This window comes from Parambassis ranga, chromosome 3, assembly GCF_900634625.1.
Source record: "Parambassis ranga chromosome 3, fParRan2.1, whole genome shotgun sequence".
In the NCBI taxonomy this organism is placed as follows: Eukaryota; Metazoa; Chordata; class Actinopteri; family Ambassidae; genus Parambassis; species Parambassis ranga.
In genome coordinates, this window is record NC_041024.1 from 14,330,602 (window position 1) to 14,358,048 (window position 27,447).

The 27,447-nt window shown below is 39.8% G+C and overlaps 1 protein-coding gene across 1 annotated transcript in view; it reads left to right on the top strand.

Moving 5' to 3' along the window:
- Positions 1-26,203, top strand: part of spon1a (spondin 1a) — a 42,842-nt gene extending 16,639 nt beyond the window's left edge. Inside the window, exons 7-16 of the mRNA XM_028402055.1 lie at positions 15,660-15,724; positions 19,974-20,175; positions 21,807-21,947; positions 22,596-22,671; positions 22,765-22,947; positions 24,360-24,530; positions 24,656-24,823; positions 24,912-25,076; positions 25,416-25,682; positions 25,780-26,203. Coding sequence (XP_028257856.1) covers positions 15,660-15,724; positions 19,974-20,175; positions 21,807-21,947; positions 22,596-22,671; positions 22,765-22,947; positions 24,360-24,530; positions 24,656-24,823; positions 24,912-25,076; positions 25,416-25,682; positions 25,780-25,943 — 1,602 coding nt within the window. The 3' untranslated portion in view covers positions 25,944-26,203. The remainder of the gene's footprint in view (positions 1-15,659; positions 15,725-19,973; positions 20,176-21,806; positions 21,948-22,595; positions 22,672-22,764; positions 22,948-24,359; positions 24,531-24,655; positions 24,824-24,911; positions 25,077-25,415; positions 25,683-25,779) is intronic.
- The last annotated feature ends 1,244 nt before the right edge of the window (positions 26,204-27,447 follow it).

The following is a 27,447-nucleotide window of genomic DNA, read 5'->3' on the forward strand; positions in this document are numbered from 1 at the left end:
CTTCTCCATGGTAGTCTCTCTCGGTCTTAAAATAACCCGTGCTGGCAGAGCAGATGGTCCTGCAGAGTGCTTATTGTTGGCTAATATTGAAGACCTGGAGTCGCAGCAGATAATGAGAGCATAGTGTGAGCAATGGGGTCTCTGTGTCATTGCTGCCTTCCCACTGCTATTACTGCACACCTTTTTTGTATTATTCTTATCTTTCAGCCTGGATCATTAGACGAGTTTCTTCTAACCTTATGTGAGAATGAAATGCGAATACATTTTAATGCCCACTTCAGTAAGTGTTCCTTAGATAAGAGTATGCCATTTTTATTAGTTAATTATAAGTGAATACTGTGTTTACATTTTGCAAATAGAATTAATTTAACCTAGCAATCATTGATAACATCAGCAAGTGAGAGGACAATATAGGATTATATCCTAGCTGTGATAATCAATAGTGAAGTGGGAATGGATGATAATGATTTCTGTCCTACTTGCATTAGTGCTGTGTATGTGAGGGTGGGCATACACTGGTACTGTAATTATGTGGTATTTTGGCTCACAAGACACATGGCTTCCCCCTGGATGATTTTCAGTTTTTTCCCCTTCATAACTACAATCTAAAAAAGTGCTTTGTTTCCTCAGACAACCACCTCACATCCACTTTTCTACAACTCATAAAACACAGTCTGCCGATGCCCTTGAGGCAAAGGAGGCTGGGTGAAGGAGGCTCCCTCCTTGGAGCCGTGCAGCGTTTCTTGGTAAACGCTGACACAAACAGAAAGCTGATTCGCCTTTGTGTCAGGTGAGCTGTCAGGGGGAGAAGCTAGCAATGAATTCAAAATTGATATTCATAGCCAGTCTTTACTCCAACCAAGGGGCACACTGATCAGTGTGTTCATACAAAGTTTCATTTGCAGAGCCAAGCAGGCATGAAGACCGCGCAAATATGAGCACATGCTCACACTCATGCACACACACACACACACATATCCTGCTTATGTCAATACAAAGTATGATGCCTTTATTTTATGTATAAGTTTGTCACACTTGAAGAGCTACAATCTGTACTGTTGTTACTGCACATCAGATGTGTGTTTGAAACTCACTTAGATGACCGTTCTGGTTGAAAATACGGCTCATTTTTATTTTCTACAGTCTTATATATCTGCAAAATAGTGGCATTATTTCAGGTTTTATAGCGAGAAGAAGACAGTTGTATACCAGTGTATTAAAATAGGGCTATGTATGAGACATGCACAGGTGGCTTAATTGAATCGTCTACTCCATTCATCCATGCTTTTCTCGCTCATCAGTCCTTTACATGTGGTTGTCTGGTAATAAAAATACTGTAGATGACATCGGCATCTCTTCTCACTTCTATAGACACCATGCCACTCATCACACTGAAACAGCCTGCAAATATGTGCTGCCCCATTAGGAATGCATACTAATGAAGTGTTGAGCTACAATGCACTGTAGATTAGAAACAGTGTTCCATTTGCCAAGTATAAATGCTCTTATCAGAGGGCTGCTTACAGTATATGGATACAGCCTGAGTCTGTTGTTGTTGTCCCTCCTTTCATGTTTGTGGTGGATTGTATATGCATTCAGTCATCACAGAAACTCAGTGTGCCACTAATGAGAAGTTTAATGAGACTCTCTCCGTGAACCAGCGACCAGAGCCAAGGCCTCGGACGGATTTCTGTCACAGCACGGGGTGTTTTTCATTATTACGCAGTACAGACGCTAACAGAATCCTCTATCACGAGCTCCACAGCTGTGCCACAGAGCAGGGACGATACATCCCAGGCTGGAGCCACAAAGACATATTACAGATGAATGACAGGAAATACAGATCTGTGTCACCTGATACATCTGTTATAAGTAAAGATCTACAGAAGAGACTCTTAGGATACCCTAAACTCCTTTTTGTTGGAAATTGATGCAGGATTCATCTAAGAGTCGTTAAAACTGTACAGTCAAATTACCTTGCTGATGGAAACTGGCAGTAGCACTGCTGGCAGAATAAACTAAAATTTAAATATTAGCTTGTTGCAAATTTTCTGCTTCATGCTCCTCTTTCTGTGCACCTAACAAGAATCTAAATGATAATCTTACAGTTCAGTTGTTGTTAGAACAGTGAGGTCTGCCATCTGTAAGTGGGAGGCCTGCAGTTAGGAGCGTGGGTAGAGAATAATAGATATGCAGGTTCCTTTGGGTCCTGACTGAATAGCCGGTGTGTGTATGTGTGTTCCCTGCTTGTATACAGAAGAACTGCTTCTGTTTTCCCCATGTGTCTTACTTGTTCTTAACACCAGCCAGTGAGAATCAGTTTGTGTCTAGACAACTAATATTTAGTAGATCATTACAGAGCAGTTGTGCTGATTATTGTATTGATATTCTCAGTTTTTAAGATGAACAGGTTCATAGGAAGGATGAAGTGAAGTTATTTTATTTAATGTTGAAAAACATTAAATAAAATAAGCAGTGGTGTTTTGCTCTATTATAATGAGTAAACAGTTGAGTGTAAATGTGTGACTTTAGTGTAATTCAGTCTTTGCACTGAACTTGGATTGAAGAAGCCCACTTATTTTCTTTTTTAAGATCCAATTTCTCATCAAACAAAAAGATCAATCTGTTCCTCATCCTGATGTCATTCAGAAACAGTGTCTCACACCCCACATGTGATTTATTCCTGGATCAACTCATTATCTTGTGCCTGGGTTTTTAAGAGACCATTTGATGACCAGCATGCAGACTCGTATAATGCATGAATGACATAGACTGTATCCTCCATTGTGTGGAGTCAGTGCTGCAGGAAGACAAGTGGTTTAATAAAAGGGGTCAAGTTGTGTAGGGTCTGAGGGTTTAACTGTTGTTTGGATTCACTGTGGTTCAGATTTCTGCTCTTGAGTGCCTCCGAGCTAAATCCTTTTTTAACCATGTTATAATATAATAATGAAGCATGGAGTGGGGGAATCTGCTCAACCCTCTTTAAATAGTGTACAAAATCTTTGCCAGAGCAGGATCCATTCAATGTTATTGTGAATTAGGCAATATAAAACAAAATAAAAATTACAATGAATGACTTTATGAATGAATTATCTTTACTTAAGGTTTACCTCAAAAATACTGTGTGTTAATGTGGGTTTACCTTTGCCCTGCTGTAGGTCATGAATGGCACAACAGTGTTGATTTCTTTAGGTACCTCTTTTTATTCTGCTTACTCTGCCTCTGCCTCCTGATGCTACCCTCGGGAACACAGCATGAGATGTTACTGTGAAGATCCCTACATAAAACACCCTACAAGCTGCAGGTTCTTTTCTCTCTTTGGCTTCACTCTCTTCTCTTTCAGCACCATGTGATTTTTGTGTGTGTCTTTGTGCTCCTATACTGCTGCATGATGTTCAGGTTTGCCACGATGGGATAGCAATTAGCTCTAAAGCGGCCTCCCAGTGGGTGAAGTCTTGACCCTGGCTCTCTATCCAAGCCATGGTGGACCATGCCAAACCCCAGTGGGTGTAAGAGGCTTTAGACATTCCTAACCCTTCACCAGCAACATTTTCCCCTGGTAGCCCTCTTTTGTGTTTGTTGAATGTCTTGTTTTTTTTGGATATCATTTCTGCTGTCTATATATATATATGAAACAAGTTTTGTAAGGTTAGGATTGAATAATTGTTTAATTTAAACTGGCAGTTTTCTCATGGCCTGTCAAGTCAGCCTTATGAGCCTGGCAGAGATATTCCTGTTTGGGAAAACAAAGCTCTCAAAAACCTTAATGCCTGCCTTGGCTCCTAGGACTGTTATTATGATTGCCAAAATCGAACAGTACAGCCAGAGGCGGGTATTTTGGAATGTAGTGGGGTAGATTAAGGCAGTATGTTTATGTTGTGTGTGTGTGTGATGTGCACATGCCATGCGCTCTTGGTGTTCTTTGTTTTTCTTAATAAGTGAGATCTACATGGCATTTTATTATGAAGCATGCACAAGTCCTAATGAAATCAAGTGTTTTCATGCAAATGGAGTGTGCTTCTGATTAATATGTATGATTTGGAGTCACATTCATGTGGGACTGTTTGCCTCCAATTGTGTGTGTGCAGCCCTACTGTTGACTTACTCGGTGTAGCTGCCTGGCTTAGGGCTCAGGACTACGCACACAGTCACTGGGATAAAAGCTGGATTATTCTGGAATCTCAGACATCTTGGCCAGAGGCAGCTTTGATAAAGCCACCCCAGCGTCCAGACAACTCAACGCAATAAGAGAGTAGTAGCATGCAAAGGAGAGACTGGATGCTGCTATAATCCCCCATGTTAGTGCTTCATAGCATTCAAAGATTAGCAGTTTGTCTCGTTTGTCGTTTTTGGATGTGCCAGAACTTTTCTGTGAATATTTGTCAGTTCCTGTGAGTGTGAGATGACACAGTTTAGGGAAATTAAAATTAAAATTTATGCTAAACATTGGCATGTTTTGACTTAGTGCTGTATCTGTGGTCGCCAAGGGAAATCTTTCTCTTTTTATCACTTATTAATCAGGAATATTAATACCTCTCTCGTGGTGTTTCATGTGTTCATCTGTTTACATGCTTTTGAGTTTGTTTATTTGTAAATTCGGCTTCAGATTTTGTATTTGATGTGTCACTGTCTGTTTGTGTTGTTGGTATGTGATGATTCTCTTGTTCAATGCCCAGACAGCAGCCGTTTGGATTGGCACAACAAAGTCTAATGAACGAACAACGTGGTGGAGAGGGGTTGGAAAACAGTTCGAGGGAATGTGTTTTAGCTGAGGACATGAGTATTATGGTCGTATGCATGGAGAAGACATGAGACCATATACCTTCCACATGCTCACTTAAAAGACTGTAGCACTAGTACCTGTCTTTCTCTATCTGTTATGAATTGGAACCAGTCATTCACACTCTTAACATTTGGTGCACTTTATTTCATGGTACTTGGTGAAATACTTGGCTTAAATTTGCAGGGACAAATAAAGGTGACATTTTGAGAATGTTTGTGAGCTATGCCACATTAAAAAGACTGATTGCCCATGAATTAACTCTGCAGGCTCCTTTTATTTTCTTTAGATCTTCATAAGATCAAGGCCACCTAAATACAATAAACCATCAATATAAATAAGTAGGATCTTTTATTCATGAGGTGGCCTTAATAAATCTGTGTTCCAAAAGGCTCTACCTGTAATGTTGCCCCTATGTAAATGAGACCGTGGCTCCATTCACTGCAATCTCCATATCATTTAGTGGGTTGGAGACCTAAAGTCTGTCTTCACAGACATGGTGCAAAATGGTGGAGACACATATCGATGAACGGTTAAGGACAAACAGTAGCAGTGCATTTAGAATGTTTTCTGAAAGTGCCAGATCGGATGAAGTTTGTTTCAGTACTACTGATAGTCTGAAAGCCCTAATTTGGAAATCCAAATTTGCCTGGCTGTATCCAATTCAACATATTGTCATTTTCTGAATGATAGTGGAATATTAGCATGTGTACAGATGTACAGATTGTTAAAGAAAAGGAGAGAAATGATCACAGATAAAAGATTTTAAAGCAAGAAGTTTTAGTGTGAAGCAGCTTTCACAGATTTAAGACTTAGACATTATAAAGGCAAATTCTGTTATAAACGATGGACAAAAGAGAGAAAAAACATTTCGGCTATGATAAGTAAGTTGAAGCAGTGGTCCAAAAGCATTCACTGAGACACGTATTGAACTGTATGAGGAAGATACATAATTCTATCTGTTAGCATCACTGTTATTAGCCCACAATAGCATTTTATAATTCAGGAAGACAGCAGTGATTTATTATCTTGAAACACTGCTATTGAACCCCTGCAGCCTTTGCAAATTCCTCATTATTTCTTATTATATTACTCTTAGTGCACCATCGTATATTATGTATTATTTTGCCTCAGATGCATTAAAAGTTTTATTATTGTCTGTGCACAGTGCAAAAAAAATGACACCCATTGTAGATAAAATTCTTCTGTCCGTAGACAGAGCTAATACATACATAACATTATTATACATACATTATAAAGTCATATGTTTGTGCTCAATTCTTATTGGATAGATGGGTCTGAAACTATGTTTGTATTTTGAGACTACAAGTTTCTCCATCCCCTAAATATGACTGGAGTTGTGGGCACTTGCATGTATAAAACTCTCTGTGTGTGGCCATTTGACTCTACTCTGTCTACTCTGCCACACACACACAGAGTGTATGTCCTGCATAGAGATTTAGACACTTTCTTGCATGCGATGCTAAGTAGCCCTAATGTTTGCCTTGAGCATGTTTTTAGTTTAACTTTTGTGCTTTGTTTTCCCTTGGAATAACACTGTCTTGTGTGGATTTTGGTCTAAATTATTCATTTTGGAGCATAGCTGTGTGGTTCAATAGTTCCTACAGAATGTATATATCTTGTAAGTTTGGTATAAGTGTGGGTTGTTGTTTAAAGTACAACAGCAGGGCTCAGGATGGGTTGGGCTTTCTTTTAAGTCTGTAGCAGTTTCTGGATCAACACACAGTGCAGTACATGTATCCACAATGGCCACTGACCTCCTTATAGAGCAAGTATTCTGAAAGTAAGAATGAAAGTTAGTAAAATGGAAGAAAAGCTTATAGAGCGACAGACACCCTGAACTGGGTCATCAACGGCAGTTACCTCAATTCATCTCTAATAATATCCCCTAGCCCTGGGCCCAGGTCTGCTGGAGTTGCCTGTATGATGGCTCAGGCTGCTTGATGAATGAGTGTGCCAGGGAGCACTATAGCCTTCCAGACTGCGCTGCAAGGCTCCGAGATTGCCACCGAGGACAACCACGGTCAGCAAATCAATTCACAGCTCTCTAGAGATTTAGTCAGTGCTTGCAAACTCATCTACCTTTAGCATGGACGGTTCTCTTGTCACCACGTTTTCTCTCTCGCCTCTGGGATGTTCTCCTGTCCTGTTTTGAGTAAGATTGGTGTGACTGAAGTGACTTCACCTATGCAATATCTGAACTTCAGCCTATTCTGCCAGGCAGGATATGGGAATGTCAGTGGAGATTTAATTAACACCTGAAGGCTGTGTAAGCCTTTTACGCTATGCGCTGATAACAGCCAGCTTGCATCCCATTGGAATTTCTAAGCAATTTTTATGTCTATTAATAGTTTGGAGTACGTGCTGGGACAGACAGATCAGAGATTCCTGAGCAGAACTTTGATTACAACATCAGAGGAGCTCCTATCTCACCCTGGGAAAAGGCTGCTTTAGACCAAGTAGGGTTTTGGCTTGCAGGCAAAAAACAGCTCTTAATTTCACATAATTGTACTGTCCTAGGGAATAGTTGACCAGATCGAATACAGAATGAAGTGTTCTGCCAAATGTAAGCAGAGGAGAATGTTTTTTTTTTTTACAACTTTAATATTGTTATAAATATAATGTTTCATCTTCACATTCTTTGCGGTAATTTACTAAAGAAAAATTAGAGATTCAGTACAGTCTAAATGCTACTTTGACAGGCATTATAGAGGTTATAAAGCCCATGAATGACTTATCTGCATAGTAATGCACACAGGGGACAAAAGCTTTTCCAATATTATTAATGAGGTGAAAAACAACAGAGGTATTTGCATAGTAATTAGCACTAATGAAGGTTTTAGTATGATGATTATACGAGTATGTCCTGTGGCTGATATTCCAGAAGGGATCTGGAAAAAGTAATTCCAGCTGTTAGTGTTTTATGAACCTTCCCCTGTTCTTGCGGTGAGTGAGGGGATGTCACCTCCTTCATGTTAGCCACCAGTAACCGGGAATAGCCATTAGTATGATTTTTCAGCAGAAACTGTGTGAATGATATAAGCAATTTCCACAGCAGTCTCCTTTCTGCCTTTGCTACAGACTGGCTTTGCTGGCATGAAGGATGCTACTACAGTTTTATTTGCATCGGGAACCTGGTCATCTGTGCTGCCTCATTTGTGTTGTGAAGCAGGACTTGGGAAAATGAAATCTCTATTTAATGAAAACTCTAAAGAGTGTGTTTGAAATCAGAAATACCACATACATACCACTGAATGTTGATGCATTTTAATTTTAAATGTACCGTTTCAAACAGGATCCACCCACTAACACAGAAAACAAGTTGCATTGGTTAAAACTTTAGCTTTTGGTGCACAGCCAGGGGGATTGTTTAAATGTTATATACTGTTTTCTTCAATTCTGGATTTTATGCACCCTGATCTTAAACTATACTGCTCATAAAAAATAAAGGGAACACTTAAAGAACACAATGTAACTCCAAGTCAGTCACATTTCTGTGAAATCAGCCTGTCCAGTTAGGAAGCAACACTGATTGTGAATCAGTTTCAGCTGCTGTTGTGCAAATGGAACAGACAACAAGTGGAAATTAGAGGCAGTTATCAAGACAAGCCCTATAAAGGAGAGGTTCTGCAGGTGCTGACCACAGACCATTTCTCTGTTCTCATCCTTTCTGCCTGATGTTTGATCACTTGTCAGTGCTCTCACCCCTAGAGGTAGCATGAGGCAGAGTCTACAACCCACACAAGTTGCTCAGGTAGTGCAGCTCATCCAGGATGGCACATCAATGAGAGCTGTGGCAAGAAGGTTTGCTGTGTCTGTCAGCACAGTGTCCAGAGCATGGAGGACATACCAGGAGACAGGCCAGTACACCAGGAGACGTGGAGGGGGCCATAGGAGGGCAACAACCCAGCAGCATGACCGCTACCTCCTCCTTTGTGCAAGGAGGAGCTGGAGGAGCACTGCCAGAGCCCTGCAACATGACCTCCAGCAGGTCACTAATATGCATGTTTCTGCTCAAAATGTCAGAAACAGACTCCATGAGGGTGGTATGAGATCCTTAGACCCATTGTGAAACCATATGCTGGTGCAGTGGGCCCTGGGTTCCTTCTGATACATGACAATGCTAGGCCTCATGTGGCTGAAGTGTGTATTGATGCTATGGACTGGCCTGCCTGTTCCCCAGACCTGAATCCAATCCAGCACATCTGGGACATCATGTCTCGTTCCATCCACCAACGCCACGTTGCACCACAGACTGTCCAGGAGTTGATGCTTTAATCCAGGTCTGGGAGGAGATCCCTCAGGACATCATCCACCGCCTCATAAGGAACATGCCCAGGCGTTGTAGGGAGGTCATACAGGCACGTGGAGGCCACACACACACTACTGAGCCTCATTTTGACTTGTCTTGAGGAATTTCTACTCAAGCTGGATCAGCCTGTAATGTGATTTTCCACTTTTATTTTGAGAATGGTTCCAAATCCAGACCTCCATGGGTTAATATGTTTGATTTACATTGATCATTTTTATGTTATTTTGTTTTCAACGTATTCCACTATGTAATGAATGAAGATTTTCAACTAGAATATTTCATTCAATGAGATCTAGGATTTTAAACAATGTAGGCAGCAATAAAATGACAGTTGAAGAAACAATTGAACTACTGAAGTTAAAATAGTGCAGATTTAAGCCAGATTGTAAGGTTTTTTTTGTTCCTTTTTCAGTATCAAAACCCGCTGTACCCATCGCCTCCCTGTCCGTATTCATATCAGACCATTACGCATGTCAGTGGAGCAAGCACGGAATGATGCCAGTTTAAATGCTGTTTCTCGCCTAACAGGGAATTACAAATGCTAAATCAAGCATCACAAATGAAGGTTCACTGCGCTTGTCAGGACTAGATGGAAATTATTCATGCAGTATGAATCTTTTCCCTCCAAGATGAGAGAGTGTGTCATCTGCACTGCATGATGTGTCTTTTCTAATGGATACAAGCAGCTCTCTGTTCTGGAAATGACTCCACTCAGCTGTTTCCAATGTTTTTTGTGTCATAATCCATATTGTGTAAGCAAACAAACAAACAAACAAAAAAACCCTAATCTTTGGAACTAAAATTAATAACATGGTTATCACTTATGTTTTGTTTTAGATAGACCTATCCTTAATTTGATTGATGGGTCACATTCATTTAAATAATGTAATTTGTTTGTTGGTGGGTTGATGTGGCAGACTTGTGTGTGTGAGAAGAGGCATGTCAGAAGAGAATTATTGCTCCAAATCAAAGAAAGATTGACTCAAATGTTTTTCTTCTCCGCCTTGTTTGCAGTGTCACAGTCAGTCTAGTGCTCATTATGAATGTATTTTTACAGATCTATTCCCTATATAGCAAACATTTGCAGTCTTACTTTTTAAGGTCAGAGTGATATACTAATAATGAGCTACACATAGTATTCCATGCATTCTTCCTGGTATGCACATATTGTATAAAGGCATAATCCTTTATACTTTATACTTATTATAGCTTAGCTTTAATATTCATGCTCAATGTCCACTACTAATGTATGGTAGTGTATAAGGCAATTAACAATTTTTATTTTAATTTGTTAGCCATATAAAATGTTACATTCATTATTTTATTTTCTGATTCATGTAACACATGCAGTCAACTAAAACACATGCACAGTGTAAAGGATCAAAAGGATTTAACATATAAATAATACAAATTAAGACAGATTTGAATTCCAGTGGATTCCCAGAAGAGTAAATACCCAAATAACCTAACTTATCTATTTACTGTGCATCTAATGTGGTGATATGTAATATTCCAAAATGAATATCTTGCTACCCATAGCATCTCAGATTGTTTACAAACACCAGCTGTTGTCCTATTCCTAAATTCCATTGGTTTGTGGGACAAATCCTCATACATAATCAATAAATGTGATATGACAGAGGGGTAAGTTGCAAGCTTGGAGAGATAAAAACAAAAAGAAAAACTCATCAATATGCATCACAAATAGCCCTGACGCTTAATATTTTGCTACAGCAGCAATATTCTGTGTTAGTATGTGGATGAAAATACATTTGTAAGGAGCTGCACACAGCATGTGAATGCATGAATGTGTTAAGAGCAGAAAACCATAAAGCAAAAACAAGACTAAAATATACTGACAGCCTTTATTTTGAGTATCTGTTTAATTCTGTGTGAACAAATATGCTACCACAAACACAATTGTCACACAAACACGGGCATTCACAAATTAAGTTAAGAATTACTTGCATTGCATTAGCATTTATTTTTTTTAGATACTGTATTAATCCCAGAGGGAAATTTGTTACAGCATGACTAGCAAGGCGCACCACAGGCTAGGGTGTGTCTTGCCCAAGAACACACAACAGTGACTAGGGAGGAGTTGGGATCGAACCACCAACCTTCTGGTTATTGGACAACCCTGCTATCCCTGCTAGCCACTGTTGCCCCCAAAAGCCAGTTAATACATAAGCAGGCATGTAATCACACTAACTTGTCAATAAATGGCTCAGGTGCTATGTGGGTCAACCTGCACATTTCGAATCTGTTCAAACAGCAATAACAGCTCCACCTCCAACAGAGACATTGCATTAATGTCTCTTTGCACAATTGGCGCACAACTAACATTTAGGTTAAATAACTGATCTACTTGGGTTTTGATGCCATTGTTTCTGTCTCTTGCAGGTTGAGTGCACAGAAAATTTTGGCGTACCTCTAGGACCAATATTAGACCCCTGATTTAATAAGTTTATCTGTTTTCCATCAGCGTAATGCCCACCGCTGGATTAAGGAGCTCACCCTGCCAGTTGGGTACATGAATAATTAGAGTCCTTTCTGTATGCCACAGACAACCTCACCAGAGGTTCTTTACCAGAGGTCTATCATTAATATCTCACCAAAGTTACCTATGAGCAAATTAGACAGAGGAAAATACTGCAGGACCCAGCTCAGGAGACTGGAATAAATAATTGCACTAAAATCATTTTGGGTAAAAGCCTCGCCTGAAAGGCAAAAGAGTTCCTGCAGGGTCATGACATAACCATTCTGTGCAACTGTCCTAATAATGGAGGAAAATGAAAAGATGAGAAGGTTGCTAAGGTTTTCTGTGCCAATGAGGGAACCATGCTCTACTCAAGTATTACGTCGCCGAGCCAGTATTTAAAGACTATACCCTCAGCTCACTGTGAGCCAATTTCATGGCTGATCTCCTCAGTGTGAGGGAGTGCGACAGGTCAATTCCACCCCCAGCAGGAAAGACTTGGCCTTGTGAGTTCAGAAAACTCTGAAAATGGGCTCACTTCCAGTTCAGAGCGTTGCTACTTAATGGGGTCAAGAGCAAAATATCATATAAATTACAGTCTAATTCTGATTTAATGGGCTGATGTGAATATTTTGTGTGTCCAACACAATTCATTTTTGAAGAAAGGAAATGTATATATATCAACTCTTCACTCTTAATATGAAACAAGTTCCTTAGGGGTGAGAATGGCAGCTCATACTACCATTATATATTTTCAAGAAATAGCAAGAGTGGTGGTCATCAGTCTTCATATGAAGAAGATCAGGTGTTTCTTATAGGATGAACTCAGGATAAGCCTACATCCTGTTTTTTATTTGTATCTCACCTCGTTTCTGAATCCCTCTTACTGAATACTTAAGGAGGCACATGAAGGAAAGATGCCTGGAGCGAGGAACCAAGGAAACATATTATGAAAGGTATTAGAAGTGATTTTGCTCTGACGCAGCTATAGAAGGCTTTTCTGTGGGAGCTTTCAGTGGTTTGAAGATCGTGGTGTTTGTGTATGCATTATATTTACAAGCAATAATAATAAGGTACCAATGCTTAATGCCACTATTGCAGTAGTACTTTCTTTTATTTGTGTGTATTTTTCATTTAGAACATCTTGACAAGCATCTGCATTATTGCAAAAAATGCATACTTATTGTTCACAGACATGTTAAACCACAGTCCACTACTTTTGTATTTTTGTTGCTAAATACATGTATAATATTTTATTATTATTTTTTTATTTTGTTGTACAGCATACTCTGAAAGAAATACAAATATAATGATGGTGTGTTATGAATCCTGAATGTTTGATTTACAAATTTGACAAACAGTCCAGTAATGAATTCCTGAAAGGTTGTCCATCACTGCCATCCAGGAGACAGGAGATTTACTTTGACTCAATAATAAATTAGAAGGAAATGACAGGTTCTCTCTCTCTTAAAAAAGCCTATTTATGTATAATGACTACAGTACGTGTGCAGCAGCAGAAGCAAGGAACCCAACACTAACAAGACATTATTGTCATTAGTGAAATATGCTCAGTTAAGGCAAGAGAAGGTCTACTTACACATAGTCTTTGAAATTTCCCCCTCTCTGCCTGCATTTGACATACATGAGAAAAACCTGGGAGCAAACATTTACACCTAAATCAACTGTGGTAATATGGACCAATTAACAGCTAATCCTACTTTAAAAAAATGGTGGCCTTTTATACAGAAATGTGTAAATAAAAATAATTAAGCACCAATTAAAACAACAACAAAACTGAAGAAGGTGATTTATCACAACCATCACATCTCCCATGTGTCACTGAAATGAAGAGATGGTGAGATTTGCAGTTGTTTGTAAGCGTGCTTCTTGCTCTTATAGCAATATGAGAAACCACAATACGTGCACAGGATGGAAAGAAGGAAAAAAAACCGAACTTGCGAGCACAGTTATACTTGTTAATTGAGAAATGAATTCACAGTCTTGGGCTCTCGTGCCAAGGTAATGATCTGTTGCACATTCTGCCATTAAACCAATAAATCTCTCTGCTGCAGTCATTAAACCTAACAGCAAAGTTGTATGAAGCAGTTAATGTGAGGTTTATTTAGTTATTTATTTATTTTATGACAGCATTTAAAAACATAAAAATATTTGGTACTAATAGGTGGATGCAGTGGAAGCTGGTTGCTCCCTCTAGAGTCTGAAAAAAGGACTTTTACATTTTGTCACATACATGTGAGGGGAACAACTCAACCTTAAATGTGACTGCCAGCATGCGTTAATTTGTGGCTATTTTAAAAACCATCATATTTGACGTAAAAAACATAACGTTTTATGCTACAAATTCATCACCAAAGGATAAGGCCACTGCTGATGTCAATCAGAAGTAAATTAAAGATGAATGGTGCTAGGGGCAGAGGCAGATGTGCCTAGGGCTAACTGCTTAGCCTGCGGACACAATGCTGACATGAATGCAATTAATTATGACACTTATCTATTCCATCGGAATGTCTAGGGAGCTACTGAGGGATAATTAGTGAGTAATGATGAGAAATATTGGATCACATCCTCAGGATTGCTTGAATGTCTTTCTACAGAGCCTGACTAACTCAATTATGGTTGAAGAGAATGACAGCCATATATTTTTATATTCCTTTTATATGCATGGTTATATAGTAAGTGGTCTTTATATTAGTTGCATTTTGCTAAGTGATGTGGAGCAGCCGTGCTATTTTCCAGTGACTAACATGCATATTGTAGTTTCAGAGAAACATGTATTGGTGTTTATCATACCAAAAAGACAGACAGGTGAAAAATAAAATAAAAGGATTGTTGTTTTCCCTTGTTTAGAAAGCTGCAGGTGCAGGACATAAAATGTGTCCTTTCCAGTAGTTAAGAGTTACATCTTGACAGTTCAAATTGTTTTTCAAAAGCCTGCCAAAAGACCAAACTGTGGGCAGAGGCATTTTTTTTTAACTCTCTCAGTAATGGTCCCTGTCATAATCTTTTTCTTGGATGCTGGTTGTGACATACCAGGTTTTCTAAAGGTCCTACAGCAATATTTCCTGGCTCTAACAGACTGATATTTCTTGCCCCTTTCTTTTCACCTCTAAAAGAGATTTGGTCGGTCCTAGTAAAAGATGATCTGTCTTTTCTTATTTTTAGAAGTACATTTAGAGTAAAATACTGCATCCAAATATAAATATGTTGTGCTTGTGCCAAACCAAAATCTTTTTTTCCATTTTTAAATCTTCCTGAGTACCTGTTGCAATAGTGGCACTTTTGACTTTTTTCATTTTCCCACTTGCCAAGTCTATTGATTCAAGAGTCTCTGTAGATATGATTTAAAAATGAAGCGATTATACTCAGTGTGGCAGGTTGTGGAAACATGGAAAAGGGATGAGTGTATAATATCTGAACCCTTAGCACAGGCAGAGCCCATCAGTAACATCCTTGAGCCTGAAATTGCATTATTATCAGCCTGCTACTATATATATACACACACACACATATGTGGCCGGTATATGTTTCTGAACGTATACTGGACACAGGAAGCAGCACTACTCTAATCATTGCAGAATTAAGCAGATTTCTGCACATATTTACATACATTATTTAATCAGGAGGGTCTATTTGCATGATAAGTAATCACTTTTCATTTGTTTTGCATTGTCTGATGAAAGCAGCCAGTACAAGTACCTTGATCATTTGTCTCACTCTGCAGCATTCATTTTCATACATGTGCATCTACCTTTGAGTTTTGTTCTCTACAGTAAGTACACTCCAGTCTTTAATGATGAGGTCAACTAACAGGTGCTTAACATGCAGTAAGAATGACACATCAAACAGCATATGGTACTCCTATCCACACAGCAGCTCTGGATATGTAGGATATGTTCAGTACTTCTTTGTCTTGGTTTCTTGTAGACCAAAATGCACTCATGCAATACCGTCTGGTTGTCAGCATGTGTATACTTATGAACTGTAATGGTTTAGGATGAAGGTTAGATTATTTCGGTGTACTGACTTTGTCTTTCCATATCATGCAGGGTGATGATGTCCTGACTGTCATCAAAATGAAAGCACAGTGGCCAGCTTGGCAGCCACTTAATGTGTAAGTACCAAACATCTCTATTACATAGATTACAGATTACTATCTTTATATACAGTCATATTAATTCACAAATGTTTGGATTGTATTGTTACTCACTGTATAATGTCAAGTGTAACTTGTTGTCTCTTTTCTCTATAAAATATTTATACTTTAATACAGTTAAGACTGAGATTTGGGCTGAGCTTTCCATGACTATACCTTTCCAACAACCTGTGGAGAAATTCAGTGTCGGACATTATTGTGCAGTTCAAATTATCTGAGACAAGTCTACAAGGAGGCAGAGCCATGCAATGCTAAACATTGTAGCTGTAATGAGGCTGACATTTTCTAGCATACAACTGCTGATATCAAAGCTGACAGTTGAAATCTCACCTTCACTTCTAATTATATTAGATTGCTCTTATTGTCATTGTAATGTTTACAGCAAAATTGAATCGCTCACTGCTGCATAAGGTTATAGCAAGTTTGTGCACCACAGTTTCTGTGGTCTCACATGTGAGATAATGTGAGGTGGAGTAATTTTCCATTGACTATTCCCCATTGCACAATTGCGCATAATCTTAATATCTCCAGTCTATGATTGGGGGCTTCTGGGCTTCTTGTAATGGCCTCTCTGTTATGAACCGGTTACATTTTTTGAAATTTTGTCCTCAAACCTGCTATGAGTTTGAGTTGAGCTAGCCTTTAATCTCTGGAGCAACTCAGTAGAGTTTGTGATTACTTAATCATGTGGTATACTAAATGAGCCACTCTGCTTTCTGTTTAATAATTATATTGTTCCACAGTACATATGTCTAGTGGATGTGAGGGATAATAAGAATAAGATATAAGATAAATAGGAAACTTTCAATTTCGTCAAGTTGATTTTTCTAACAGATTAAAATAATCAGTAAGCAGTATGTGCCTGCAAGGCATGAAATCAATCTACAGCATTGTGCTATTCGTTACCAAAGCATCCACAGTTTTTGAGGCTAGAGATATTCCAAAGTTGGATCCAAAGCTTGCTGATCAGTTAAAAATTAAAAGGAGTTCTGAAACTGCCAACTACACCAGCTTACAGTGGGCACATTCATTTGCTCATAAATTCATAGGAGCCATTTAATTTCTTATTCATGAGAAAAACAAGAACCTTTTTGAATCAGCCTGTGCAGACGAACTTCAGCTGCAAAGGCCTGTGCTGTGTTGTTTTCTCAAGCAGAGGGCCTAAGTGAGGGCCACAAGATAATTCTCCAAAGGGACGAACACAGCCAGTAATAAGCAACAATATCCACTAGGGCTAATTAGCTTACTCTGTGCCGCATATGCAACCAATTAATTGTTTCACACACTGACTGTGCACAGCCATGCAAGAGCGTGACAGATCGATTAAACTGGTTTGGAGCAGGAAAAGGACATTTTTTCATCACACAGACAGACGTATTCTTAGTAGTCTGTTACAACAGTATTCATTAGCTTTATGATATGAGCATCATAAAAAATGTACATATTCATAATTATACCAGTGAATTTCATAATTAGATGTGTACTTTGTGTTGCGGTAGTACTATGTAACATGCAGCTTTTTCCTTCAGTTTGTACTATTCCAATGTGTGCATCCCAAGGGGCACCCCAAGACAAATAACTTATTTTGCTGGTTGTGGTCCTGCAGCTAAAAAGTGCAGGACTTATGTCATCCCCATTCAGAGCTCTTCCTTGACAGGTGTTTTAGCCTACATGTTACATTTTCTCTTGCTTGTGATCACCATCTCAGGCTGTAAAAATCCTCTAAATATTGAGTTTAAAAATAATATGTTGTTTCAGCTTTAGTAATCAGGCTTGCTACTTAAAATAAAAACGTACCCCATCAATGCAGGAATGTCGCCATAACACCTATTTCAAACTCTTATATTGACTACTATAAACCTTATTTTTTTAGCTATGGCTTGAGTGTAATGGAGATTCATCTAAATGGGTGTGTCACACTGCATGGTTCTAATAAGAAGTTAATGCATTGTTGCTTTTTATTAAATGACTTAGTAGGGTCCCCAAACTTATAGCCTGCATATGGTCTTTTCCCACCTTATTCTGTAAAAGGAAGTGCCTGCACTTATGCACTGAATTCATTTGACTATAAAGGGTAGAAATGATTGCCTGAACAAAGGGCAAAGCAGCGGAGATGTTGAAGGGGAGTAGAGGTGGAAGATAAGGAGCAGAATGAGGCCAAAGAAGTGACAGACATTCTAACAAATATTAATGCAGCATGTCTTCAGCTGGGGATCTCCTAAAAAACCCAATTCCAGACAAAAAAACAAATGAACTTGAATATGGTATCAATGTATTACTATCTTACTATTTAGTATTAAATGAGGAATTCTGAATTCACAATTTTTGTCTTAAATTGCTCGGTGCCTTAAAGGAATGAGGCGGTTATTTCAAAAGTCATGCAGCTTGTACTTAAAAGCAAAGCAGTGTTACATCTTCCACAAAGAATGACAAACATAACTTGGACAGAAATTTCAGTCATGTCACTGGCAACACAGAAAAAATGCTCAGCCTCTCAGCAGGTACATGCAGCTGCTTTAGAACAGGAAACATTGACTGCAGCTAGAACACTAAGACTGTTAGTCTAAGCAAACCTTCCCCAAAGCCCCACCTTGAGTATGACATAGCATGAGATACGGTATATTTAAAAACAGCCCTTCCTGGAGGTTGTGTTTGGTTTAATGATGACTCATTCTTAAAACACAATATACTTGATATATGTAAGGCAGTTCATTTGTTCAGTAAGGACATCAGTTGCTTTCATTACCACACCAACTGATGAATATATTCTAATATAACAGATCATCTTGAAGACTACATCCAGATTGTAATGACAAACGACCTCTTGCTCTTTGTTGCATTGTATCCTCCTACTCACTACCAAATCACATTTTTCACTAGAGTGTTTTCCTTTAGTTTCCTCACTAACCCTCTCTTCATTAGCCCACCTCCTCTCTCTGCTCCTTTCCCACTTTATACTGGATTAAATAATTGCCTGACAGCCTCACTACCTCCATGACACTCACAGTGGCTCCTTGTTGTCTTCCAAATCCTACTCTCTCTTGTCAGGCTTCTTCCTAATAACCGGAGTACTACTTTGGTGTGCAGTGGGTTATATTTGATTAGCAGCTAAAAAAAAGAAGCTTTTGAAGACAAAAAATACAGCTGTTAATGAGCTTCCTTCTGCATTATGGAGTTGATGGTAATGGTATGGGTGGTTTTGCAGTGTCCCAACCCTAATCCAGATCTGGGATAGCCACTGGCAACCATACAACAAAGACCAAGACAAAAAAGACACAAAGACAAACAAAATATATTAAGATTAGACACCCACACAGACCATGTTTAGAACTCCCAAATGTAAAGGAATGACTGAGCAGAGGAATCATAAGCCCCAAACATCATGACAACTACTAACATTCAAATCAACACCTCTTCAAGAACACGCCTATGCACATTTATAAACCAGAAACATTTTGGAATTACTGAAGCATTACACTGGGGTTATCGTGGGTGATTAATCTCTTCCTCATTTGCTACCAGCCTTGCTCTGTCTCTCCTTTTCTGTCAATTACACTTTAGCTTTTTGTAGAGCCCAGGTGGCTGTCTGAGATAAACCTCAGACTTGAGGTACTCACTGAGCAGACACCCAAGAGAGTGAGTCAAGTTGTGTGTTCCCAAGGGATAAGGGCTATTTCACACCGTCAGAGGCCATCATTAGCAGAGTGTGCAAGGGCAGGACTGAGTCGACTGAAGTCAAATGGATTTATATGGCCAGGATGACAGGTGAAGAGGAATCACTGGCTAATTGTCTATGTTACAACAAGAAGCTTCCCACTTCTAATTAATCTTGTATTGGCTGGGAAGATTCTTGTAATTAGTTTAGCTGTCAATCACTGGTCAAGACAGATGGCCAGAGGTGTATCTGTGTGTGCCAAAACACAGCAAATGTGGTGCAGAGATAGATGTGGTCCTGCAGTATGAGTCTACAGTACTGTAAGTCTAAAGAATATTTGCCTGGTGCTGTGATGTGTAAGCACTGTATGTACGGTATCATCTTCTCTTCTTAGGTTGTGAACAGCTAGTGAGTGTGTGAGTGTTCTACTGACAACCCTTTATGTACTGTTGTACAACATACAACTTAACACAATCATCTTATAAAACTTGTGTACGTCTTGTACATTGCAAACTGCTTTAATTCAATTGGAACTCACACTCTCTTCCTCAGACGGGCTGCTCCATCAGCAGAATTCTCAGTGGACCGGACACGTCATCTCATGTCCTTCTTGACCATGTTGGGGCCGAGTCCAGACTGGAATGTGGGGCTCTCTGCTGAGGACTTATGTACAAAGGAGTGTGGTTGGGCCCAGAAGGTGGTCCAGGACCTGATCCCATGGGATGCTGGCACTGATAGCGGGGTGACATATGAGGTTTGTTCACATTTGAACATTCTATTCTATTCTGTAGCTTCTCCCACATGCATGCTGTGACTCAGCGGAGGTTACTACCCCACATTCCCATAGCAATCAAAGCCTTTTTCCAACTGCTGTCCACCTTTTACCCCCTGAATAACCTTCCTCCCTGACTCTCATCACCCACTGGTACCTCCCTTCACACTCACATTTTGACCTTGTCATTATATACACCCCTTTCTCTTCATCTGCCTGTCTGCCCACATTCACAATCACTTCCTCTCTCACCTCTTCGCATGCTGCCAGGCTGCAACAATTTAAGTTTCATCACCCCTGCAATTCTCCCTGTAACCCTCCCCAGCCCTCACTCTGAGGCTGAGGTGCTGTCTGCGGCGTGCTTAGTGTCTCCAGTCACCACAAACAGATTAGGCTATATGTTTGACCACATTCTGTGACTACATGTGTGAAAACCTTGGCTGATCCCTCTGAGCATACAGATGAACTCATAAACTGTTTATTTTGACTGGCCTCTGAGATAATTTTACTCTCCCTTCTTCTTCTTCCTCCTTCTTTACTCACACACACATACACACACCTTACCTATAACTCTAATTGTCTAAATAATTTGTATGTAGTCACACTTGTGTCAAATACATCTTATTAGGAGGGCTCATGAGAGTAAAGAGGCAAAGATACTGCATAAGGTGAAGAGGCCGGGTGATCTAAAAATACCAGGGAAGTAATTATTACAGTCTGCTCCATTGATTGGGTCTGCCTATAAACACAGGCAGCAGTTAGGTAACCGTAGCTGACAGGTCACATTGGCTTTAAAACTCTGAATGCTTGATTAGCATTAAAATTTATCACATTTGAACACAAAACAATGCATGTTTTTCTATTCAGTGACTTACAGTTTCTTAGGAATCATAGAGCAAATGGTGTTCAGACAGTCACTAGTGTTTAGTTTGTCTAAACCATTTTCAACAAACAACAGACTCCTGTTTGTCAAAAGGTCAACAAAATATGTCTTCTTTTGTCAAAATGTTTAAACTTTACCATTTCTTTAGCAAAATGCTTGGAAAGACCAGCTTCTGAAAAGTACCTGGGCAGTAACTATGGTGTTTGTTAAGGTAGGGCTTTGGTACTGTGGTACAAAGTTGTTAAAGGCACAGGTCTGTAACAGAGTAATGAGATCTGTCCTTTGTGCTGTTACTTTCCCTGTATCTTTTAATTAGCAGCCACGCATTGCCCCTTCCCACTATTGCTCTCTCTCACACAAACATAAACAGTTGTGCTCTTTCTATGTGTTTCTTTTTTTTAAATTTTGGCGTGATGACCTCAGTAGGGGGTGAAGGATGAGCTGGTCTTCTGCCTCCAGGCCGCCTCTGGCGTTGGTGCTTCTATCAACCCCATGCTGGCAGACCTTTACTGTTGACTAATAAGAGCATCTCCTATATAAACTCTAGTGCTTCTCCACAGCTGCTCTCTGACTTTGAAACATGTCCTTTGTGTGACTTCTTCATTGTGTAACTTTGAGTAACTTTGTCACTTTTGTATTTTCAAAGAAATCATGACAGTGTGTTGTTTTTGAAATCCCAAAGATATAGACATGTTTCTGTGTCTTCTGTCTTTCTCTGCGGCTCATTTAGTCTCCCAACAAGCCTACTGTGCCCCAGGACAAGATCCGCCCCCTAACCAGTCTGGATCACCCACAAAGTCCTTTTTATGATCCTGAAGGGGGCGCTATCATACCTGTGTCCAGGGTAATGGTGGAACGTATTGCCCGAAAGGTTAGTTTGTTTTTTTTACAAAGGCTGGTTCCATTTGTGATGTCATGTCATAAACCATCATTAGAAAGTATAGATGTGTTCAGCATGTCAGCAGTTAGGGTAGCATTTCATAAATAATAAAATCACTCTCTTTGGTACCCAAGCCAACTTCCAAACCAAGTTCTTTGTCACAGTTTGAGTACATTTAAAAGCCTTCAAAATAGTGCTGGTACAAATATTAATTGGTAGTAAATGGAAAAAGACTAGTAATTTAAATATTACTTCCAGTGCAAAGCGTGGCATTAAAGCATTTATAGCAAGTATTTAAATCCATTTTCTATGATGCATAATGACATTTTTATACTTAGAATGTGATGAGTGGTGAAACTCCCGCCCTAGCTGCAAACCAGAAAAGGATTAGAAAGTTAGCAGTCCTTCAGTGACATCTAGAGGCAGCTACAGGGATTTTGCATGACTGTGGCACACGCTCATTTTCTGCATGAAGGCTACAAGTATGACTTCACTCGGTTTACTGTATGCCTAACAGAGTTAGCAGAAATTTTAGGTATATGCTTACATTGCCTCTAGAATCCATCTTTCATCCATCACCAAAGAAATAGAGAGTTGGTGGTCATTTGTAGCAATATTGCTCTGTCTGTGTGTCCACAGGGTGAACAGTGCAATATTGTGCCGGACAATGTGGATGACATTGTAGCAGATATTGCCCAGGAGGAGAAAGAGGAAGGTCTGCCTCTTCTTCTTCTTATTTCACCAACACACACATACAGAATGATGACATTTGTTTAACAGTAGTTTATATCTTTTCTCCATCCTGCAGATGATACTCCTGAGACATGCATCTATTCCAACTGGTCTCCGTGGTCTGCCTGCAGCTCAGCCACTTGTGAAAAGGGCAAGCGGATGAGGCAGAGGATGCTGAAGGCCCAGTTAGATCTTAGCGTTCCCTGCCCACACACACAGGATTTTGAGCCTTGCATGGGACCTGGATGCAGTGATGAGGGTCAGTGTGTATAAAGAGTGAAGGTCATCGTGTTGGTTCGAAATGTGTAGACGATGAATTTTTAATTGGTTTCTTAGTGGATTCAGCTTCCACTGAGTATGTTTATTTATGTATTTATTTATTTATTTATTTATTTGAGGGAAAGAAAAATAAAACAAAAAGCATGTGCATTTAATAACTGACTTATTTAATATTCCATTAGTATTTTAATCAACTCAAAGATTCAGTCTCATAAACAAATTGTTTTCCCATTTACACAAATCGGCTGCCTGTAAATATGTTGTGTCATATCATATCATATCAACACATGCGGAATGTGCCTTTCTTTGGTCTGGCATGGCAGACTGCCTATACACACGTCAGTGCCATGTAAATAACATCTTGACATAAATATGGATGTGTAAAATGGTCGGTAAATATGGTGGAATAGTGACTAATTGTATTTGGCAGTTATGACTTTACCTCCATACTAATGTTAGAAGACAACATGTCCTAGTCTCAGAAATATGAGATTCAAATGAGTAGTGACTGGTCTGCAGTCAGCCAAATTAGTTTAGTGTTTTCATAATCATCTGTTTTTGAGTCTGTTAAGACTTAAAGGTAAATCAGAAGACAGTGGTAAAGAGAGGTGTGGATACCCATCATAATCTGATCTGTCACAGCAGCAGTGCCGTCCAAACCGAGGCGTATTTTTACTTCTAGTTCCATGTTATCACAAGTTTCCCTCCTGTCCATGTGTAGCGACAGGTTTATTTCTGCTCAGAGACAGATAGCTTGTGGGTGTAGTGTGCACAACACAATCTGGATTGTCATGACGAAATGTGTTTGGGTGAACTGAGCATTTAATTGAAAATGAATCTGCAACTATTTCAATTCATCATTGGCACTACTAACATAGATTAAAAAGTGCTGCACAGCCATCTGCTGTGTGGGAATGTATAACTCAAACATTTTATTTCTTTATGATGGTAAATGGTCTGCATTTCTTCATTACTATTCTACCTGCTACTCAAGGCAATTAATAGTGCTTCACATAAACTCATTGGTGTCCACTACTATAGAACCACATTGGAAACCACTGCTGGATAGTGTCTTGCCTAATGACACATTTGAGTGAGGACGTCGATCAGCCAGGGATCATACCACCTAAGTTAGAAGTAGTGGACAACCTTCTCTACTAATCTAATGCACCATTATCACCCATCTCTTCCTGTGTTATTGTTTAAGGTGTAAAGACATTAGAGCATTCAAAAAAAAAAAAAAAGATCTAAACCAAGTACTAAAAACACAGCCTTAGCCTCTGATTAGAGTGAACACCCTGATTAGAATGCATGTTTTGGTATTTGTTTTCATCAATAAAAGTACTGACCCTTTGTAGGACTGACCTTGATCCTTATTCTTTGGCTCTTTAGATGCCTCCACCTGCATGATGTCAGAGTGGATCACTTGGTCTCCATGTAGCGTATCATGTGGGGCTGGCACGCGTTCCCGGGAGCGTTATGTTAAGCAGTTCCCTGATGATGGCTCGGTCTGCACTCTGCCCACTGAGGAGACAGAGAACTGTGTGGTTAATGAGGAATGCTGTGAGTTTTGTCTTATCACTTCTTTTTGTTAAACCTTTGTAATAATGCACAACTTGCCAAGTGTTGGAGTTAATGTACATAACACTGTAGGTTTACTGGCCCTTGTGTTTCCTTCTTGGCCTTAGCTCCCAGCAGTTGCCTGGTTACAGAGTGGGGTGAATGGGATGTCTGCAGTGCCACTTGTGGTCTTGGCATGAAGAGGAGGGAGCGCATGGTGAAGATGCCTCCGGCAGATGGCTCCATTTGTGGAGCAGAAGTTCTTGAAGTGGAAAAGTGTATGATGCCAGAATGCCGTGAGTAACCCCGACACTTCCTACACAATAAATTCTGCCAGGTAGTAACCAGGTATGCACCTTACTGAGTGGCTTCTGTTGTGTTTAGATACAATTCCTTGCATGCTGACTCCATGGTCAGACTGGAGTGACTGCAGTGTGACATGTGGGAAGGGTGTCAGGACTCGGCAGCGCATGCTGAAGTCGCCTGTGGAGCTGGGAGAGTGTACAGAAGAGTTAGAGCAGGTTGAGAAGTGCATGCTGCCGGAGTGTCGTAAGTAATAAACATCCCTATCTGCACACCCACATACTGAATATGGACATGTATAATTTATGGTAATTAATGCCAATATTATCTTTGTTATGAAACCAAGCACCTTAATGCAGACATATGCACGATGGCATGATAGAATATAGCTCACAATGCACAGTTCACACAAAAGGACATCAACAAATGTCTTCATTCATTCAGTGCCTGGTGTATAGTGGTGTCACTATACCACAGAGAGTTTCCAGCAGTTAATGACATTATCCTGATGACCCACCAGTCTTATCAAATCAGCTCAGTCATGCCGTCTTATATCTCTCTCTCTGGCCATGTGTGTCTCCTCAGCCATAGACTGTGTCATGTCGGAGTGGACTGAATGGTCAGAGTGCAATAAGTCCTGTGGAAAAGGTCATGCAATTCGAACACGCATGGTGATGCTAGAGCCTCAGTTTGGGGGAGACCCCTGTTCTGAAACCATTCAGAGGAAGAAGTGTAAGATCAGAAAGTGCACCCGAGGACAAGGCAACAGTGATGAAAAGAAGCGACGCAAAGAACAGCGTGAAAAGAGGAGGAGCAAACAGGGCAGAGCTGAGGGCACCTCCGAGCATCCAGGTTGGTATTTGCTGTCTAGAGAGACAACACAGAGTACAGACAGGAACGTGGACTATCCTGACTATCCTGTTTCTCTTTCTTCTTCATGATTTTGCAGGATGCAGAATGAGACCATGGTCAGATTGGACAGACTGTACCAAGCTATGTGGTGGCGGCATTCAAGAAAGGCTCATGACGGTGAAGCAGAGGTTTAAGACTGCCCAGCTGTCTAGCTGCAAGGACAGGAAGGAGATCAGGGCTTGTAATGTGCATCCCTGCTAGGCAGCAGTGAGTTAACGGGGTGGTGTGATGGGACGAGGTAGTGAGCGAGATGGCAGTGGGGATGGGACTAAGGCAGGGCACACTGTCGCACAATGATCCAATGCACTCTGTTTAGGGCTGAAATGGCGCATTTTTGAATCTGTATGGATTAAATCCAGAGGTCAGGTCAGGTGTTACTGAAACATCTCTCTGGATTCAAACTTGGCTGATTCCTCTGTGCTTTCAAACTAGCTCTGATACACATATGACTCTTTTGCAACATTACTGTAAACTTGTTGTGGTATAATATATCTTGAAAAATATAATTATGAACTATAAATTGGTTTAATAATAAGATAAAGAACTGTTATATCTTGTGGTATCCTATAAGTAGTACAGTATATTCCAGATTTTAAAGCACAGGTGCCCAACCATTCCAGTGTTTTATACGCCTTCAAATGTTCTGTTGTTTTTAGGACACACAATGCCCAGTTGAATTTTTACCCAGCATTATTGTCGTACATGTAGATGCACCACTGATTGACATCTATATGATTTGGAACATTGTTAGAAAATGTTGTTATTTTTTTGCTGTTTTGAATTTTTTGATAAGAATGTGTCCCAGGATTCTTACCAAAGTCTCGTGTAGATGTTTTCTAGATGTATTCCCCTCTGTTTCTTTTTCTCTGTTCCTCTAACATATTAATATTTTGGAATAATATCACCTTTACAATAAAAGTAAATGTGACAACTTGTAATATGGATCTGTCTTTTTATTTAGGGGGACTATAATGTAACGTGTGAAATTTGTAGTTTGCAGTTGTGTTACCACTAGGTGGTGATAACGAGCTTCAAAGTCTTCCTCTCTCCTAGTTTATAGAAGCTGGTCGTTCCTGTGGCTGCCTCTTTGATGACATGCTTACTCTGCTCACTATGCTGCTTACCATGGACACATATTAGCCACAAGGGGGCATTGTCATCAACGGAAGATAGATTTATGATAACAGAGGGATTTTTAATTCATCTTTCTGTGATGATTTGGTGTGCAAATGACACTTGAAAACTGACTGAAATTAATTAGAGATCATTTGCAGCACATTAACATTTAGATAGTAGCAACTTCTAGTCAAAGATGGCTGAACATGAGCAATTTACAGAAACCGACATGTATTCTAAGCGCTTGTTAGTCCACATGGTGGGGTGCAGTGTCATTTCACAGGATGGTAAAGGTTGAAGAGTTTTTATGTACACGTGCTTGCTGAGATCCCTCCCTTCGCTTGTGTAATAAGTGGGGGGAGGGGATAATGTCAGGCCTTCCTCACTGTGGAACTCAGGGGACAGGGGTGAATTCAATACACACACCACAATGCTATTCCTGTTTCCATGCCAACACCACCACACATGGGGGAAGCCCACACACTAAACAGGGGGTGGAAACATTGAGGGGGAATTGTTTCAGGCGTGACTGAGATGTTAAAAAAAAATAAAAAATTGTGACAAAGGGATGCATGGGTTAAAACTATAA